This window comes from Monopterus albus, unplaced genomic scaffold, assembly GCF_001952655.1.
Source record: "Monopterus albus unplaced genomic scaffold, M_albus_1.0 scaffold10.1, whole genome shotgun sequence".
In the NCBI taxonomy this organism is placed as follows: Eukaryota; Metazoa; Chordata; class Actinopteri; order Synbranchiformes; family Synbranchidae; genus Monopterus; species Monopterus albus.
Genome location: NW_018127890.1, coordinates 523820 through 538992, shown reverse-complemented (window position 1 = coordinate 538992; position 15173 = coordinate 523820). Strand labels below are relative to the sequence as shown.

Sequence of the window (15173 nt, the reverse complement as noted above, 5' to 3'; positions counted from 1 at the left end):
AGTAAAGCAAAAAAAAAAAAAAAAAAAAAAAAAAAAAAAAAAAAAAAAAAAAAAAAAAAAAAAAAAAAAAAAAAAACCAAAAGGAGCATTTAGGAGCAAGGATGTGATTGTGCATGTGTGTGTGAGAGAGAAAAAGAAATAGAAAACAGAGAAGATATCTGATGTTAAAACACTCGAGGCTTCAGCTTCTTTCTAGAATAAACCAGGAAACAGGCGATGTAATTTATACAGGCTACTCTCTGTTTTGTGTTACCTGTGTCTTGAAGCTACCAAGTGGAGAGTCACTCCAAATTTAATCAAAACCAAATCCCCCATCATGACTTACCGATGATTAACAGTACTGAGGGTCATAGCAGTTAAGAGGAAGCAAACAGCTGCTTGTATTGGAAATGGTTTCACCAGCAGCACTGTCATGTAAAAGAAAATAAGGAGTGGCACAATGCTTTTTGGTGACACCAAATGTAGTGTTGCACCGGATGGAGCAGCTCAGCAACTGTACTTTTTTTTTGCATCAGCACAAGCTGAACAGTTCTGCTTGTACAATCAGAAAAATCTGCTCACCTCTAGCAGAAACTGAGTGAGGACAAACCGTAAAACCTTGTTTATTGCAGTCTGTGAACAGATGGTCACCAAGCAGCGACAATGAAGAAAAAAATAGGCTAATTGAAATCATTGAATGAGTGTAACTGTGGGAACGTGTTGGTGATACATGCAGCCAGAAGGTGCTTTTAAGACATACATGCACATTTCATACAGTTTGACTAAAGCCTGGACTTTAGAAGTCTTTTTCTTTCTGCATGGCATCTGTTCACAAGCTGAAATAAACAAAATTTTACTTTGTAAACAAGAGTTACAGGTCAGTTCTCTACACTGTAAAAATAACTTATTTCAACTTAAAATATATGTGAAAGTGCTGCTTTAAAATTTTGAATCAAGTCAAAAATGCTATTTGTTCATCCAATGCAACCAAATATTATGTCCAATGTAATCCTAATTAAATATCGCTAAATTTGTTAATTTATTGAATATGGTAGTTCTTTAAACCTAAAAATTCATTTTAAGATAACACATATGGCCAGTTGTGTACATTTTGTCTCAGATCAACTCATAATATAAACTAGAAATAAGTTGCATTAGCATGAAATATAAAATTTAAGGCAGTTTTAAAAAATTGGTTGATTCGACTAAATTCCTATATGATGATTTACAGTGCGTAGATAAAACCTGACTACCTCTTACTGTTTTCCTTCTTCAACTACACCAGTGCATGCACCATCTCATTCATGCCTATGTGAGCTAATCTGTAAAACAGGTCATCATGGTGATAAAATATCACTGTAATCTCTCTGCAGCCAACACCTGTTAGCTCTAAAGAAGAAGCTTCAACTTTAAATCCAGTTTGGGCAGTGACCTTCCTACATTGTTAATATAGAAACAGGCAAAGGCAATGATCTGTACTGGGGAAAAGATCATTTATAAACTGAACCACTGCACAGGGCGCAAGATGAGTGTAGCAAGAAAACATAAAACATTCATTTGAAATGTGGTTCTTTTTTTGACAAAAGTAAACAAAAAACACTGGTAAGAGAGTTTTCTGTGTATTTTCTTTAGAGACATAATGGTGTAGAAGTGGAGATGCTGTACCAGCCAGTGTTACAGCCTGAAGACAAACAGTAAATCATCAGAGTGCGCTTCAAGACACTTCCTGGTTTCAGGACCTGGATATCCAGCCAAACGGGCGTCAGACCCCATCGAGAGAATCTGTTCCTCTCCGCAAGACACAATCTGTACAGTACACATAGCATTATTCTCTCCGCCTTGTGTTTCTTTTCCTGTAAACTAATAAGACCAAACGAGAGGAAAAGCTCAAGGAAAAGAGTCAATTTCCTCCCTTCACATCACGATAAACCCAGACCTCACCGAAACCGCAACCTGAAGCTCCTGTCTGCCCTTACAGGGTCTAGCTCGGAGTGGAAAACCAACTGACAGAGAGCACCACCACCAACATCAGATTCTTTCAAGAACAAAATAAAAAGAAAGTCCCCGAAAACCCCCGGGGGGAAAATTAAAAGCAAGGAAAAAAAAAAAAAAATTAATATGAAAATAAAATAATTACAAATTAAAACATCAGAGTTCTATTTCACCTGCACTGAAGAAAGTTACAGAACAGAAAGAATTCACTTGTCTGGAGCCATCAATGAAAAAACACTGAGGTATGCAATTTGAATGGAGAGCCTCTTCACCGCATTCGTCATGATCCTCGCTGTCACCATCCAGGTTCCTGTTTATTCCATTACGGTCTATAAGCCCCTCCCACAGTGGGTGTGGCTCATTGTTGTTTTTTGGGAGGGGTGAGGTGGGAGAGAGTGTAGACGTGGCTCCGACGAGGATCCGTGTACCCATCGAGTTTGTCGTTCTCCTCGAGCCTACATCTATCTCTCTCAGTCTATTGTTGTGTCTGTCCAATTCTTGCGGTCTGTAGCGTCCCCTATGATTGTAAATTTAGAGTGAACTTCCACTGCTGGTTGAGGCTGAGGCTGCACACCTCCACGGTGAGTCCACCCATTCTGGCACTGCGGCTGTCCAGACACAGGTTACTGCCCACGTGGCGAAGCTTGGAGTTAGACTCGATCTGCTCCCATTTCTGAGACGATGACAACATACAAAACACACACAGTGCAGAAATGTTACATATGTCTTTCTACAGGAGTGCACTATTGGCAGATGATCAGACTCTGTGTTTTTACCTGTCTGCTGTCATTCTCTCGACAGCCTTGTAGTCTGATGAGGGAGCCGGCTGTTCTGTCCACCACAGTCAGACACAAGTCCATGTGTTTAACTGATTTATCCTTGGTGAGAGCCCATTCCTTTACAAAAATAAATGCAAATTAAAATAAGGGTATAAATAGATCCAAACGTCCATCGAGTGTCTTTGTTAGCCAAAGCTACAGGTAATTCCAAACTAAATGATGGGGGTAAACCAGCCATGTAAAACCAGAATCTAAGTGGCACTGGTTTCCCTGTAAGACCACAACACCTGTCGTTCTATTTCTGGAAGAAAGTATTTAAGAAGTGGCAGACACAAGCGTGGACACAGTTATGGGCACGTAAACACACATTTATACAGCTATCTTTATGAGGACATAATGCATTCCCTAGACCGTTACCCTAATACCTAACCATCACAATTAAATGCGTAACTTCAAGCTTTACTATAACCCAATGTAAACCTAATTCTAACCTTAACCCTAAAACCAAGTAGTGATCACATTTAGGATGAACTAACTAAGATTTTACACATTTTTAGTGAAACTGGGACAGGATGTGGTGTCTCCCCCTCACCCCTTTACTCCACGTTGTAGCTTTACTACAGTCGTGCTAAGAACATCACACTATCTGTAAAATTTGACCTAAGATGACTGAATCCTCCTTTAATGTACCACCTGTGCCCTCACCACAAGTGCCACCAACTGTTTTTAGAGCAAGGATTTGACAAGCTGACCTGTATGTGTCGTTGCTGTAATGCTACCTGGTTTCCCCCGGCATTGTGGCATTCGTAGACGCCCACCACCCCATCAGTAAAATGACCCAGGGTGTCCAAACAGTTTCCTCCCTGCTGCAAGGCGCCAAACGCAATGTCCTGGTGATCTGGGACCCTGAACACAAATAAAGCACTGTTAATTTGTGTATGAATTGTCTCACACTTTTATGAACTCTATAGGTTTTACATTTAATAGTAACATGGTGACAGAAAAGAAAAGAGAACTATGTTTTTAATAATTTTACTGACAAGTGCTGTCTTTAAATGATTACATGTGAAATTATGAGAATTTAGATCTTTTACATTTACACATTACTAGTTTCATTCATGTAAGTGACAAATTGCAAACCTACCTAATGTGCTTGAACCGTAATTACTGGTAATGGCTAGTCATTAGAGTCACTATAGTCATTTGAGAGTCTTATTTAAGTATAAAACATTGGAGCCCAGCACACAGAAGATCATAATGTCATACTGCTAACTCCTGGCAAGTTCTTAAATGTAATTTATGTCTCATTATGTAATATTAAATGTCACAGCATGTACCCTATCATATTGCATGAAATGTTCTCATTTTCTAACCTCAGTTCAGGGTAGACGTTCTCCAGATACCATTTAAATGGCTTACAGCCTAATCTCTTCTTCATCTCCAAACGACTCTGGATGCTGTGAGAGAGGAAGAGGCAGAGTTAGAGCAAGAGAATTAAAGGGTTCATCACTTGTGGTTTCCAATGAGTCTCTAAAGTTTGACTGAATTACAGTCCTGCTCAGTCATTGTGTAAGGGCAGAGAGCGGAGGCCTAGCGCACGTCTGAGGCTTCATCCGCTGGGGAAATAACTGCTCTGGCTGGCACTTGAGGGAAATGCCAAGTGTGCTCCCACAAGGTCACACAAGTATTTTTATCTTTGTCCAGCCACGCGGTGTGAATGTGGGAGTTTTGTTGTTGTGTAGAATATTCTGTGTAGGCACAAAGCAGCAGTAAGCTAGTATGGACAAAAGTTACAAGAAACATGGATAATAATGCAGTTAAAAACAATATACAATTTAAAGACATTAATAAGTAGAGCTGTCAGAGCTATGTGTTCAGAGTAGCTTCTCTCTGATGTGTAGCATGCTAGCATGCTAATACACCCAGGTGGCAGTTTATTAGGTACACAAAGATACTGTAAAACTAATGTAGTGTAATGCAACAGCTCTCTAATAAATCCTCCTTTTATGAAGGTGATCATGTTTGAACTGATTCAGAGAGGTGTTGACTCAACTGTGTGATCATTTTGGAGGCTGTAGTTTGTGCTGCTATTGAACTGTACTGTTATAGAGCAATGCTTTCTGTTACTTAGCCCAGCCTCACTCATACAAATGGGGCAGAAAACATAATATAAACACTTATTAACATAGCTACATCCTCCAAAATGATCAGACAGTTGACACAACACCTTTACAAAACCTTCATGAAAAAGGATTTATTGTCAGACTGTTTTCAGATTTGACTGCATTCATTTTAGCTTGGTACCTATTAATCTGGCAATTGCTAACAAAGAGCTTAGGCTGACTGGCAGGCCATTAGTTTGCTGGTGTCTTATTTTATAACTTAAGCACTGGATAAGTTTCAATTTTGACCTTCTGGTGCACTAGATGAAGAGACAGGGGATCACTGAGGTGAGTAGGTGTCATCCTCTGGGGAACATGAATGTCAGTATAAGATTTCACAACTGTCCATCCTGTTATTTTGCCTTGGTGTTTTCACACAAATCACCTCAGTGACCAAATAACTAACAAGTTTTTGATAAGTGCAAATCAGGCATTGGCATTTTTGCCCTCTTTGAAGCAACTTTATCTGCCTATTTTACAGCTGGCATGCTCTATAACAGTCAAATTAGTTTGCCTACTCATGTGGCTGCCTTTGTGATCTTCTCATTTTGCGACATATTTCTCTGTCAAACTATGTAAGGCTTGCATTTAACAGTACTTACTTTCCATAGGGGACATTTCTGGCTGAGGGGACAGCAGCATAGTAGAAGTTTTTGTACTCATCCATCCACACCTCTGCTGCTCTCCTTGTGTTCCTGAGAGAGGGGGAGAAAAAAACATTAGGAAAGGGACAAGGATAAAACAGGAAGACGTATGACAGAAAATAAAATGTGATATGTAACAAATGCCCCTGTAAAAATAAACAAATAAAATAGAAAATAAATATGGGATCTAGTGTTTTTTGTAACATCAGTTTTAAGTTGGTCTAGTAAATCCTGGATATCTGGGAAATGCTCCTCACAAAGTAGTAATTACAATGTCATGCAAGCAGATAAAGCAGATGGTGTCTCGTAGCTCCCCAGGGTCACGAGACAGCAGCCCCATGGGACCATGTCTGGGGCTTTATTCAAACTAAAGGGTGAGACGGTGAACTGAAGCAGAGCGAAAGCAAAACCGCACTGTGAGCCTCCATTGTTGAGGCTGAAAGATGAGAATGTTACTTCAATTAATAAACTATACTTTGAAAGGTTGTAAAAAGTTATGAAACACATTTGATTCTTGTTAGGTAACTTTTTTGTTAATACTTTCATTCAGGGTTGTGACAGGTTTGAACACAGGTGAGATCTGATTTTTTTTTTAACTCATCTTTGGAAAAAGTCTGATCCGAGTCAAAAACTTCAGCAGGTGATGTGAGCGTAACCTAGGCTGGAGTATCGGAGTCACATCCACAGTTAACATCATAATAATCTCAGAACAGTTTGATCTAATGCTGATGTTCATACAAGTCCACTGGACCTCAGGGTCCATTCATAACGATCTACTGTATGTCACAGCTTCAAAGTATTCACTAAGTGATAAAGTGTACTTTAATTGCGTGTTTCTGGATGAATTTCTTGTCACTCTCTGCAGCTGTTGGAACTATTATTTATTCCCGCAGCTGCATTTGCCATAGATTTGTCACAGATATCACTGAAGATCTCAGAATTTTCAGACGCCAGCTTAAGACAGTGATGAACTGATTCCAAATATACTTGACACAGCCACTTTAAATTCCCTAGTATCTATTTGTAGATCTGCCCAGATGTACTTGGCCGTGAGGGTTTGCTGGGCTTGTTTCCAGGGATGGTTACCTGTAGCTGGGGACTTTCAAAGCAGAGATCCATATCTCTCCCTGTATCATGTCCCCTACTGATTAGTACAGCTGATTATGCTGTCACATTTATCAACCCTCTAAATGGCAGAAGCAAAAAACAAAACAAAAACAAAACAAAACAGGCTGTCAGTATTTAACAAAGGCATTGTTTCCAAATGTGAAGACAATTTAGCTGGTGATTACTTTTTTATTGGTTTTTAATTGTTGGTGCTTGGGTTTAATTATCTAACAGTGGTTTGAGTCTCAGAGCTGCAGTAAAAGTCAATAACATCCTCTATGCACCATCATTAAAAGGACGACCACAGAAAATAATTTACACAAAAGTAGCTGATGCACATAACTAAACTGAAATGTTCTATGAAGAAGAGGTGCCTGACAAGAGCTGTAGTGAGAGTGAAAACCCCTGCAAAATAAGAAGGGAAAAACTCATAATACATCTCTGACAAGATTTAACTGCTGATGGTGCTGGGAAATGTATGAACACTGGGATTAGATTTGACAGTAGATAAAGTACCACTGCGATTTTAATATGACAGAGTTTAAATGAGGAGAAAATCATCTTTCCATTTAGTAGCTGTTCTGTGACTTTCAATCATATCTCATGAACTTCATCAACAGATGTCTTGGAAATGCTAATGTTCATATTTTCATTTTTCTGAGCACTAAGACGACGATTTGAACAGTGCTCAGCCTTAAAACGGATATAAATAAGGGTCAAGCTGCCATGCTTTTACACTTTGTTTCAGAGGGTGTGGGAGTTAATAGTAGCTTAAAAATACGTTAGGTCAGTTTAAAGGCACTGTAGTTAAGAGCCAGGGAATGGTGTCCCCTCTCAGTGTGCCCAGCAGATTTATTTTATTTATTTATTGAAATGCAAAATAGCATGTTAACAGGACAGAGGACAGAACATGGAAGACAAAAGAGACAAAGAACATTTACAAAAAAGAAGTAGATGGCTTTACATTTGGTTTGTGTGTGAGGGTGTGGTCAACTTTATATAGTCTGGTACATGTATATAAAAACTAAAGGGGTAACAAGGGGATTTAAGCCAGTGAGTAAATAATAAAGACAGGAAGTGTACGAGTAACGTTTCCACTCTGAACCACCAGCACCGGAACAAGATGAGGTCACCATTGAGGACAGGCTCAGCAGGGTGAGGTCAGCCAAGACAGCAGCATCTTTGTTTTATGGTCAAGTTCATCCTTTCCTTTGTTTTATTGTCTATTGTAATTTATTTTTCCGTTAGGACTGGAGTTGTGCAGCTCGGGGTCGGCCCCTGACTTGATAGGAGAGATATGACCCCTTGAATTCACTCATGCCCAGCAGGTTTATGATGGCGTCTTAAAATCGGCACTGTTAAGTCCCAGGGTCTGAATTTAGCTGTTCTAGCTGAGAAAACATTGACCTGAAACTTTAACTGGTATTAATATCAAAAATACTGATGACTTCATGAATTGAAGTCATCAGTGTGTATATTCAGTGTATATTCAGTGTAATGAGGACATTTTTGTTTTTGGTCTCTAAACAAGAGAGGCTAGACAATGGTGAAAATGTTACATGTGGCTGGGAAATGTACCGGAGTAAATAAGTAAATGATGTTTGCTGGATAATGAGTGCTTTTCAGTGTGTGTATTTGCATGTGTAGTACCTTGCAAACACAGTGCCACTGCCCCCGGGGAAGGTATATGGATGTTGCTTTCTGAAAACGTGGCCAACTCTGCTGCAGGGGATGATCTCCAGGCTGCCGCCGCACTGCCACACACGGAAAGAGATCTCTGAAACACACACACACACACACACACACACACACAGGTTAGAAACACCTTCCCACACTTGTTCCAACAAACTGTCTCCAGAAAATCAGTTTTGTCAGCAGCTTCTACATGTTTTCAGTGTGTTGTTATTGTCAGGTTCTGTCTCCAACATTTGAATAAGAGTTGTCTAAATGGGCGCACAAACCAGAATCTGAACTGCTGATCCAGTTCTGAAGAATCACATCACGCCCAGAGAAACATGAATCATCCTGTCAGCTGTGTATTCTAAACATTTTCAACAAATTCAGACAACAACAACAACAACAACAACAACAGGGAGACACCACTGTTATTGTACAGTATCTCTATTGTGACTGGTTATTTTCACTCATTACTGGCCTCTATCATTATCACATTATCACTGTAATTTTCTCAAATCAACTGTATTCTGGAAGATTAGAAAATTACTGGAGGGTTTTCTGTTCTTTATTATGATCCTGGCACTGAAACCCAGATGATCTCATGAGCTGATCACAGTGTGAGACACATCCTCAGTGCTACTTCACAACCAAATCCAGCAGGAAGAGTTTTATAAATGAGAAGTGATCTGTTTTTTCAAGGATTTATTTAAGTAGTTACACTTTGACAGTGACACCACTATGACTTTACTACATTTGTGCTGCAGCAGCACTTACCCAGGTTTTCTCCTCCCCATACATCCATCATCATGTCGTACTTCCCCAGCTGCTCAAAGTATTCCTTATCCATGACAAACAGGCCTCCTGCTATCATAGGAGTCCTGCAGGGGCACAGCAAGAGGAGGGAGCAGGCAGAGAGGAAGATAAGTAGCTGGTGGTAACTTGTAAATAAAAGTGTGTCAGCTGTGTGTGAACGCTTGGGTGTGTGTTTGTCTTACTTTATGGGGGCGATGGGGTTGCCTTGTCTGGCCCGCCTCTGGTCCAGAGTCATGTAGTCCCATTTAAACACCAAATTCCAGTCAAAACCTACACACATGAAAGCAACACTATTAGCTGTGATTAAGTAGTATCACATAGTTTGAGTGGAAAAATGTGGTGTTGAAATGCTGTGTACCGTTTTGTCACTTAGTATATCATTGATATACTTTTATGCATTAATAGAAAACAGTACCAGATGTGCCGACAGATGTCAGTCAAACCGAATTTGGCGCATGACTGCAGGACAACCCAAACACTGGAATCTTAAACATGCACTGATTGTTATTTTTGGCCACCAGTTTGAAGCTAGCTGCAAACTAGAGTGTGGATACCGAGCCCAGCAGGACCAGCTGGTACCTGAGGGTTTGGGCCGGGTTCAGACATGTAGGTCACACTTCAGTCTAGACGGCTGGATCACTTAAATATCTGCTTCATTTAATGATAAGGGGAAAAACGCCGTACAAACTCAACTGCGTCAGGCTTGGGTCATGTTCGGACATTATACTATAGGCTGTCTGGGTCAGGTTTGGACAGAAATATGCAGCCCGATCCATGCTCTAGTGGAAACACAACACTGATACATTGTAACTAAACAGCAGAAGTGAATAGTGGTCAATATCACTAAAATGTTAAGTACTTACAAATCCTGTGTATTTAACAAATAAAACTGTAGTAAGGTCCAAGAGGAGTGAATCAAATAAATTTGAAAACCAGAAACGTTTCACTACACTCTGCTGAAAGGCCCATAATAAAAACCAGTACAAGTCAGTGCACCCTTCTTTAGTGAGATCTGTTATTATTTTTTAAATATTTGCAAGTCCCAGTTTACTTTTGCTGACAGATTCAGGCCTCCTGATCCTAGTCTTACACAAATCTGTGGAGAGATGTTCTGCCAGTTTTCACAGATTATTCTTTTCAGCTGCTCTTTGCTGGAGGAGTTTTCTATTAGATTCAAGTCAGGGGACATACATCGCCAAGTCACAGTGTTCACTTTGTTCCCCTTTAAAAACTCCTGTGTCCTTCTGCAGTGTGTTTGAGATAAGTCATGCTGGAAATTTCCTCTCCTGTCCAATTTCTTCAGACCGGGAGTCATCTTTTTATTCACTAGCATGCAGCCCCATATCAGCACACTCCCACCTCCACGTTTCACAGTCGGCACTGTGCAGTCACCGTGGTCATCCCGGCCGGGTCCACGCCAAACATCTGAACAAAGCAAGTGCTGGCAATATTCATCAAGCTTCTTTTCATGTTCACTGGCAAAGTTTAGTCTTGTAGTTCTGTGCCATTGTGTGAGTAATGGTTTTCTTCTTGGATGTTGCCTGTAGGGGTTGATTTCATGAGATGTCTGATCTAGTGTCCACAGATGATCCTTGTGCCAAGTCAAAAGTTTTTCTGTTTAATAATGAATTGTGTGTGGCGTCACTTCTTGAGCCACTTTGCCTTCTGTTACTGATCTTCCTAAACCTCCTAATCACTCCTGTAACAGTGTGTCAGCTTATGTTCAGTAGCTACTGATGCTCTTGTACTCCTTCCCATAGTAATGACGTCTCCGAGTCTGGTTTCTGTTCACACAGCTTCTCTCCATGTGCAGCCATGTTGCATTAGACAGATCAAAACTGAGATGGCTGTAGTATTTACAGATTAAAGGTTGAAACATTTAACATTTTCATTTCCCTTCTTACATCTGACATCTACCTGGCATCAGCTTTGTTTTGCTTTGTGTTGCTGTTAATTTTAATAAAGACCTATTTGTTTTAATTTTAACCCTTGCGTGGACTCCCTCCTTGTTACATTCTTTGAGCCCGGTTGTGACAATGTTCTCTATCCACATCTGTGGGAACTAGTCTTACGCCTTAGCTGCTAAACGCTGCACTATGTTCATCACTGAGTCACTGACTGTGTCTGTCTGATGCTTGGTGCTGGACAAGAGAAGACGGGTGACAAATTAAAGAGAAAGCTTGACTGTTGGTTTGTGAGGGGATCTGGTGGCTCCCGTATGATGGCATGGTCTGGGTCCACCTGTCTCTTTAGAGGGAAGGGTAACTGTAAATCAATACAAAGTTTTTATATTGTGAGTGATCACCTTTATCCTGTGATTAAACATTTCTATCCTGATGGGTGAGGTCTCTTCCAGGATGACAGTGCCTCCCATCCATAGGGTCACTGACTGGATTTTTGATGAATATGGAAATGAATCATATACTGTGGCCTTCACAGTCACCAGGTCTCAGCCCAGTTGAACATCTATGGGAGATGCTGGGTCGGCATGTTAGATAGCGTCTCCATCATTATAATCATCATCAAAACACCGCATGAGGGAATATCTGTCAGAAGAACGGTGTTCATTCCTGCAGTAGAGTACCTGGGGTACACTTGGCAGAACTTACTGTCTTGTGTGTGAGACACAACAATAGCAGCCTTAAATAAAAAGTGTATGATACCAAAACAACAGATATCAGTGCTGCTACATCAGCACACACACAGTAAAGAAACGATTTTCTAAAAATGTAGCTAACACACACCCTTGTTGCTGAGCTTGAGTCACTGAACCACACAGGCGTTTAAATGTGTGTGTGTGTGTGTGTGTGTGTGTGTGTGTGTGTGTGTGCGCATGCTTCCTCTCTACTTGGGTACTTTACCTCCTTTCAGGTCGGCCGAGGCCCCTACATACTGGAAGTTGTCCATGTTAATGACATCAATAATTGGAGAAACTACTCTGGTCTTATCCTGAAGGAGACAGAAAAAAATAATAAATTAAAACTTTTCAGCTGTGAACAATGAACGAGATTTGAACAGGAAATGTCTCATTGATAAATATTTACTACAAGTTCTGTCAAATTAAAGGCCCAGTGAAAGCACAGCTACAGATGACTGAGTATTTTTCCATGCTCTGTGGAATTTTAGAGCAGAAGTAAATGTTTCCCTAAACACCAATGACTCATAAGCTTGTGCTCTATATTTCCTTCATCGACGTGTTTGTAAAGTGGAACTGAAAGTAAAGCAGGCCCGTCTTTTCACATCAAATCCAACCCTGAGCTGAAAGCCACTGTAGTCATATCATACAATGACAAGTGCAATGACTGTTTGGACTGAGGCACTTTGATATGACACATGAGCTTTAACGCACACAATTTGCAATTTTCCTCCTTTCCTTTTCTGATTTATTATTTAGAACTGCAGCTAAAGCAAAGAAAAACAAGGTTATTTACTCTGACAACAAAATGTTTTAGGCATTTATTAACCTGGGAATAGCAAAACACCATGCTTGGCAGAATCAGACTATTTTCAGCCGTATCCGATACATATTTAAAGAATAGCCTCCCTTTCATACACACTGTCCCACTTCACATTAAGATTGCATTCACTGAAGAAGCTCCTTCTCAAGTGTTTACTAAAAGGTTTCACTGTTAATATCTCCAGACTGTTCTTCTATAATGGAGCTCAGTTTAGGTTTATTCTGCTTCAGGATTTTTTCTTTAACATGTCACCGGCCACATCAACCTGCCCAGTGTTTGACTGTTTGTTGTGTCCTGTTGCTTTTCTTTTCTTTTCTCTCTCCTCTATCCACTTGTCCCAAACGGTCGAGGCAGAAGGCCGCCCATCAAGAGCCGGGGTCTGTCAGAGGTTTCTTCCGTTAAAAGAAGTTTTTCCTCCTTGCTGTCTCCAAATGTTGGACACCAATGTGAATAGTTTTACTCTTGGATGGTTAGAGCTAGGGCTTATTGATGGATTTTTCAATTCTTCTCTATTTAAATTCCATTAAATTATATTTGATTCAATTTGATGAAATGATGATTCATTTATTTCAGATGCTGAAGTGCTCCTCAGAATCTTGGGAACTTAAAAACTTTTCTGCATTCAACAAGTGAGCAACATTGTTCTTTACTTAAATACAGAATTATGTAAACTTCACATTAGAGACAAAATTATCAACACATTTCTTGGTTCTAATGCTGTGGACCAAGGATTTATGCATAATTAACAAAATAAGTGCTATGTTATAGAGCTACATACCCACTTTAATGATCAAGTCAAAATGAAATTAAAGGAATCAAAACTGAATTGAACTGAGATCAGTATCTGGCCCTAGTATCACTGCATGAAGGTGTGACTATACCTCGGCCACTCGCCCCCCCAGCCAGTGGTCATTACATTCACAGTGAGAGTCCAGAAAGGTGAGGACCGGCGCCGTGGCAGCATCTGCACCACGAACCCTCGAACGCATCAGTCCTGAAGGAAACAGCAGTCGCACACACACAAAAATATTTAACAATGAAACAGTCTTGCTGCAAAACTGTACAGTTTCATCCCACTTAGGATAAAGATATAAACGTTCTTCCTTCCCCGTGTCTACTTACCTTCTCTGCGGTCGTTCCTCAACACACGCACTTTCTCAATCTTCCCTAGCAACGCTCCATCCTCCGCTGAAACACACACCATTACATGGCATACCGATGACACACAGATTACATTTGCACACCTAATATTATTCAACATGAGTGTGTATATAACGTTTTCATGTGCATTGCTCACGGTTATCACTATAGTCGTCCACCAGAATGATCTCTTTGACCAACTGAGGAGGACTTTTCTTCAAGACGCTAAATAGAGAGAAGGAATTTATAAGAGGGTGAGAAGTGTAAAAACTAAAAATTTCAGCAGACAAATCAAAATAAAAAGTTTTAGTAGTGAAGAGCATGCACACCATTCACCTACCTGACCACAGTCCGCAGCAGAGCAGAGCGAGCTTCGTTGTGGAAGGTGATGACGACGCTGGAGGCCGGAAGGTCTGACTTCCATTGTTTATGTCTGCAACTACACGCCAACACACACAGCCATACAAAATAGGAATAAAAAGACAAAATACAAAAGCATAAATGCTTACACATGTACAGATGCACTAAAAAAAGAGTCCTACGCACATAAGTGCACAGCTGAATGTGCAAACCAAGCTACGAGTTGGAACAGCTCCCTAAACGGATTGTGAATGTTTGAACAGAATAAAAAGAATTCAGCACACAAGGACACTGAGGTACACACTCGCATACAAACATACAAACACAAAGGAGATGCAGCGCCCCCCCCTCCACATGCAGAGAAATGCTCTGCTGAAGCCGGGACTGACAGCAGGTTTTTCGGACCACAGGGCAAAGCTCCCTTGAGATTGTGTTTATGTTTGTGTCCAGCAGAGACAAATCCTGCAGTGACTGAAAAGTGAGGAACACAGGTGACAGAATGAAACGGGAGGAAGAGAATGAGGAAGAGGAGAGAGCCAAGGATGAGGCAGAGAAAATCAGGCATTCAGCTCTGTGAGAAAACATCTTCCCCTCCTATCCCAAGTGACCTTAACATTACAACCTGTGTGAAACTTGTGTGAACACGTCTACTGGCCAAAAAGACGCTTATTTCTCTGTGTGATATAAAGTTGTAGAATGAGCCTGCAAGTTGTTTTGCTCCATACTGAAGCACCATGTAGCTGGCCTGAGGAGGAAAAAAAAAAACAAAAAACAATTGGGCTGTTTTTCTGAAAACCATCATTATCAGTGGTGCTGCTGTGCAAATGACACATCACTGCTCTTCTAGTAGGCTAATAACTCGAGCTGCTCGAGTTAAGTCAAAACATCAGAGAAGCCGGATCACTGCATTTATAAAATAAAAACATCACACACTGTGAGTCATACACTGCAGAAATAAAACTACTGCTGTCAGATGACAGTTTGCCTTCTTTGTGTCTCAGGATGATGCACATCTAAACTTAGCAGTCACGGTGTTTGTTAAATAGACTTTAAAAGCAAGTT

General features: G+C 40.4%; 1 protein-coding gene across 2 annotated transcripts in view; it reads right to left on the bottom strand.

Moving 5' to 3' along the window:
* Window positions 1-2073: 2073 nt before the first annotated feature.
* galnt2 (UDP-N-acetyl-alpha-D-galactosamine:polypeptide N-acetylgalactosaminyltransferase 2) overlaps window positions 2074-15173 on the bottom strand; it is a 55046-nt gene continuing 41946 nt past the window's right edge. Inside the window, exons 4-16 of one of the 2 annotated variants that reach the window (XM_020590021.1) lie at window positions 14092-14190; window positions 13909-13976; window positions 13734-13799; window positions 13493-13605; window positions 12015-12102; window positions 9336-9423; window positions 9115-9218; window positions 8314-8440; window positions 5515-5607; window positions 4124-4207; window positions 3530-3656; window positions 2748-2867; window positions 2074-2644 (exon numbers count right to left, since the gene is read on the bottom strand). In XM_020590021.1, the coding sequence (XP_020445677.1) occupies window positions 2489-2644; window positions 2748-2867; window positions 3530-3656; window positions 4124-4207; window positions 5515-5607; window positions 8314-8440; window positions 9115-9218; window positions 9336-9423; window positions 12015-12102; window positions 13493-13605; window positions 13734-13799; window positions 13909-13976; window positions 14092-14190 (1333 nt within the window). In that variant the 3' untranslated portion in view covers window positions 2074-2488. Of the gene's footprint in view, window positions 2645-2747; window positions 2868-3502; window positions 3657-4123; window positions 4208-5514; window positions 5608-8313; window positions 8441-9114; window positions 9219-9335; window positions 9424-12014; window positions 12103-13492; window positions 13606-13733; window positions 13800-13908; window positions 13977-14091; window positions 14191-15173 lie in introns of both variants that reach the window. The other variant, XM_020590019.1, reaches the window with a different exon arrangement.